At 51.6% G+C, this 4,945-nt stretch overlaps 1 protein-coding gene across 6 annotated transcripts in view; it reads left to right on the forward strand.

Annotated features, from left to right (window-relative positions):
- CDCP1 (CUB domain containing protein 1) overlaps positions 1 to 4,945 on the forward strand; it is a 49,185-nt gene that overhangs the window by 41,144 nt on the left and 3,096 nt on the right. For 4 of the 6 annotated variants that reach the window (XM_023529038.1, XM_011357343.2, XM_023529040.1 and 1 more), the window contains 3 exons: positions 1 to 307; positions 1,745 to 2,107; positions 4,194 to 4,281. The exon at positions 1 to 307 is cut by the window's left edge and continues 1 nt beyond it. In XM_023529038.1, the coding sequence (XP_023384806.1) occupies positions 1 to 307; positions 1,745 to 2,107; positions 4,194 to 4,281 (758 nt within the window). The remainder of the gene's footprint in view (positions 308 to 1,744; positions 2,108 to 4,193; positions 4,282 to 4,945) is intronic. The other 2 variants (XM_023529041.1, XM_023529037.1) reach the window with 2 other exon arrangements.

Raw genomic sequence — 4,945 nt, forward strand, 5'->3', positions numbered from 1 at the left:
GTGCAGCTGCACGACTTCTCTTGGAAGCTGCTGGTGCCCAAGGACAGGCTCAGCCTGGCACTGGTGCCAGCCCAGAAGCTGCAGCAGCACACGCAAGAGCGGATCTGCAACACGAGCTTCAGCTACCTCGTGGCCAGCACCGGTCCCGGCCAGGACCTTTATTTTGGCTCCTTCTGCTCAGGAGGCTCCATCGAGAAGATCCAAGTGAAGCAGAACATGTCGGTAACCCTGCGTACCTTTGCCCCCAGCTTCCAACAAGAAGTCTCCAGGCAGGGCCTGACCGTGTCCTTCACACCCTACTTCAAAGGTAAGAGCATCTTTTACTCTCCCCTGTCTGCGTGTCCCCTTGGCCTTTCTCGTTTGGGCATTCATCTTATTTCGGTTTTGTGATCGTCTTAATTAAGTTGTCGATTTGAAGAGGAGAGCGAGTTGAGTGGGCTGGTCCTCACACAAGAAATTTGAAAGAAAGCGAGTCCAAATTCTGACTTTACCATATACCTAGCATGGAAAATTCCAGGAGTTAGAAAGAAGACTCTCTGACGGTGGGAGGCGACGGTCGATGGCAGCAGAACAAAGAATCGGGTTTGAGTCTTTGGGAAGCAAGCAGGATATCGGTTAGAACTAACCAACTATTCCCGGGCCCTGCAGTTTTTAAGGCGGTAACATAAAAACCCTCCTGCAGACATTTTTGTGATTCTGCCCTGACCGTTCAGAATGCGGTGTGGAGAGCACCAAGTGGGATGCTGGGAGAGAGAGGCGTCTACAGCATCCGGGTCCTTTTCCCCTGGGAGGCTAGCATGTGATCTGCAGTGTCCCGAAACAGGAAATGAGGTCTCCATTGGTCACGAGAGTGAACTCTAGAACTCTACATACGTGACTGATTTTAAAAGTCACAGTCACCATCTCAAGTTCCTCACCGTTAGAGGCCATTGGAAAGTTGACCAAGACGTGCATTTGAGGTTTATTTTACTTGGTACCTTTGTTCTCAGAGGCATGAGTGGGAAGGAGGAGAATCTTGGGCCACAAGATTAAGGTCAGTCAGTCCAGGCTGCTGGATATTTCCAAGGTTATCAGAGAAATGCCTGCTGGAGAGTCTTTGAAATTAAGACACATTCTCATCAGTGTGGAATGTGGGGGTTTATCTCACCTGAAGATAAGGGATATAGATTAGTCGACATGTCGAGGCTCTTTCAGCTTTGCGATTCTAGCATTCTTCCCAGGACCTGAAGTTTTTTCAATCTCTGAAACAGAAATCAGGATTACCTCTCCCACGGTGGAGCGCAGACGAATGTTAGCTATGTTGAGGCCATTTCTGGAAGGAAGCTGAAATAACCGCGGGTTTGGCAAAATGGGCTGGTTTTTTGCTTGTTTTGTTTTTGATGTGTTTTGAAAAGCCCTGAACACCTAATTTGATGTGTTTTGAAAAGCCCTGAACATCTAATTTGATTTGACTGATCCTGTGCTGACCAGTACAATAACCATTGGTCACATGTGGCAATTTAAACATAAGTTAATAGTACAGAAAACTTAAAATTCAGTTCGATTCAGTCACACCAAGCACACGTCAAGTCTTCAGTAGACACATGTGACCATGGCTGCTCTTGAACGGCGCAGATGAAGAACATTTCAGAAAGCTCTGCCGGACCCCGCTGGGCTAGAGAGTTTACCGCCGTCTCCTCCACACTTGTTCTCTCCGTTCCGATTGAGTGAAACGTCTGTGTGGCGTCTCTTCTCTTTCCTGCAGAAGAAGGTGTTTTCACAGTGACCCCAGACACGAAAAGCAAGGTCTACCTGAGGACCCCTAACTGGGAGCGGGGCCTGCCGTCTCTCAGCTCGGTGTCCTGGAACATCAGCGTGCCCCACGACCAGGTGGCCTGCCTGACCTTCACGAAGGAGCAGACCGGCCTGGTCTGCCAGACGGGGCGTGCCTTCATGATCGTCCAGGAGCAGAGGACCAGGGCCGAGGAGATCTTCAGCCTGGAGGAGGTGCTCCCCAAGCCAGGCTTCCGCCATCACAGCTTCTGGGTCAACATCTCCAACTGCAGCCCTCTGAGCGGCAAGCAGCTGGACCTGCTCTTCCAGGTGTCACTTACCCCGAGGACTGTGGGTAAGGGCCTTCAAAGTCTTTCGGGGAGGGAGGTGGACAGCAAATTGGTGGTTGAGGGGTAAGGAGCAAGCCTGGGAGGCGAGTCAGAAGACAGATTTGAATCCTGGTTGTCCATGTATCTGTCAGTTAGTACATCAATAATGCTGCCTGACAAAGCACCTCAGGACTCGGTGGCTTACAAACAAACAGCCATTATTATTGCTCATATATTGTCTTGACAATTCTGGTCTGAGCTGGGCTTATCGGACGGAGTTCATTCACTCAGGCACCTGTGGGCAGCTGCAGGTTGGCTAGAGGACTTGGCTGATCTTGGCCAGGCACTCTCACATAGCTGGGCCCAGCCGAGATCGGCTGGGATAAGTGGCTTCCTTGGCTCTCCTCCATGTGGTCCTCCAGCCTAGACCTGTTCTCGTGGCAGAGGCAGAGAGATCCAGAAGGGGCCGGAGGAGGCAAGCAAGGTCCCTTGAGGCTTTGGTTAGGAACTCATACACCGTCCCTTCCACGGCATTCTTTTGGCCAGCCCAGATTCAAGAGGTGGACAAATAGACTCCACCTCTTGATGGGAGGAGCTGCAGTGCCACAGGGAAGGACATGGTTCAGGGCAGGGGGGGAATTAGGGCATTTCAGCCGTCCATCTTCCACCGTCATTTACTGTTAATCTCTGACGTAGGGTAAGTCTCTTGACCCCCGATCTTCCTCATCTGTAGAGGGTAGATGATAATAACTACCTCACAGAAGTATCATTGGGCATTCAGTGTTGGCGATTAAAATGTGGGGCGCCTGGAAAGTGTCACACAGATACATGGTGCTGGCATGTTGTTTTTTAGTCCAGTGACACATTAGCGTCCATGAAATGCCCTTAGCAGCAGGCCTCGGAGCCAAGACAGGAGTTTGTGTCTGTGCTCGGAGTTGCAGGCTATGCTGAAGAGTTTCAGGCAAGGGAGTGCCTGTGTGACAGGGCAGTCCGGTGGGCCGTGTCTGCCCTCGATTCCAAGATAATCACAGAGCATCAGAGTGTTGCAACCCGAGGGGCCCGTGGAGGTTGTTTCTCCCAGCCCCTCCTCTTTCTAGAGGTCAGAGATCGAGTGTCCGCCCAAGGCCACGAAGCTGGTCGGCTCTGACGTAGGGTTAAGTCTCTTTACCCCCGATCTTCCGAAAGCCACCCGTGTAAAGCTCTCCCACGCTCTCAAGTTAGCTCCTGGGTTCGCTCCCTCTCTTGCATTCATTTTCTGTCATTTATTTCAATTCCTATGTTTCTCTTAATCTCACCTTTTGTGTTCTTGGCGAACAAGCAAGAAATTCTAAATCTCTGTTTTGGCGAAGGGCTCCATCCCTGATTTATTTCCTCTTGCCTTTGTACAGACGTAGGAAAAGAACGGCACGAAACGAAGCGACCCTCCCCTTAACTGCTTCGCTTCCGACTTTTGGCTCCCTGCTTTCTCCTGCACCCTCTGCTTTTCCCTCCTCCCCCACCGGCTGTGGCAAGTGGGGGTACTCACCCGGTCTAGGCCAGGAGTAGCCTTTAAAGGAGATCTGGTAGGCCCCCTGGTCTGTGTTAGTTACTTGGGGGCTTGGATGGTAAATATTTTGCTGGCGCACACTCCCATGGGTCAGGGCACAGCAGAGTGTGACATCTCTGCTCTAAGCTGCCCAGGGTCTCAGGCAGGTGCATTGAACGGCTAGAGGGCTGGCATGGTTCACACAGAGACAGATGTCTGGAGGCTGGGTGCTCACTCTCGGTGGGTTGCTTAGTCTGATCTCACGGGGTCTCCACATGGCTAGCTTGGGCTTCTCACAGCATGGCGGTCTCAGCGCAGTCACACTCACACTTCTTACACGCAGCTGGCTCACCCTCAGACAGGAAGTGCAGAAAGCTGCCAGGCCTCTCCAGGGTTAGCCCCTGAACGCACACAGCCCAGATTCAAGAGGAAGGGAGATAGGCTCCTGTGAACGTGACGAGCAGCGTGAGGGGACGGGGGAGGGAGGGACGAATGGGTGGTGGCCGGCTTCGGGGACTGTCTCCTCAAGTTCATCACAGACCTAACCCCACGCATCTGCTCCTCTCTCCCCGTGTCTCTGCTCACAGACCTGACCATCGTCCTCATCGCAGTGGTGGGAGGTGGCGCCTTGCTGCTGTTTGCCCTCGGACTCGTCATTTGCTTAGTGAAAAAGAAGTAGGTGGAATTTCTCAAACTGTCTCCAGCTGATCCGACACCTCCTTGGCTCACAGCTATCGTTCATTATTGACCTTCTTTCTTATTTCCCATCCCCCGCCCCACCCCAAGATCCGTGTTAAACCGTATTACCAGATGTGAGTTATGCTTGGAGGGGGGAAAAAAATCTTATACCTAGTGGGGGAAAAAAAAAAAAACACACATAAAGTAAAAATATATGTGTGGTGACATTTCAGCCTGCAGTTTTTATGCAGCTGCCTCAGCACAAGTCCCCTGTGACTCATTTACTGTCTCCTCATTAGACCGTGATCATCGCAGAGGGTGATCTTGGCAGGAAAATGCTCACGTGGGCCCCGCCAGACCAGGCCTCCAAACCTGCTCCCTCTGTCACCGTGAGGCAAACGAATGCATGAGGCCCCAGCTTGTTCTCCTCCAGTTCCTTAAACAAACTGTCTTGTTTTATGCTTGTTTACTCCCGGGACTCCAGACAAGCACTGAAAAAAAGCCAGCCCTGTGGGCGAGAGGAAGGCAGGCCCAGGTCACTGACTCAGTCTCACCTTGCGTCCCCGCAGGATGACAGCTTCTGTTTTATGAAAGGAAAGTGTTGACCTTTGTAGACAGAGTACACGCTGCTACCAGATTTTATCAATTCTGCTCATATTTC

Source organism: Pteropus vampyrus, unplaced genomic scaffold (assembly GCF_000151845.1).
Source record: "Pteropus vampyrus isolate Shadow unplaced genomic scaffold, Pvam_2.0 Scaffold35, whole genome shotgun sequence".
Lineage (NCBI taxonomy): Eukaryota > Metazoa > Chordata > Mammalia > Chiroptera > Pteropodidae > Pteropus > Pteropus vampyrus.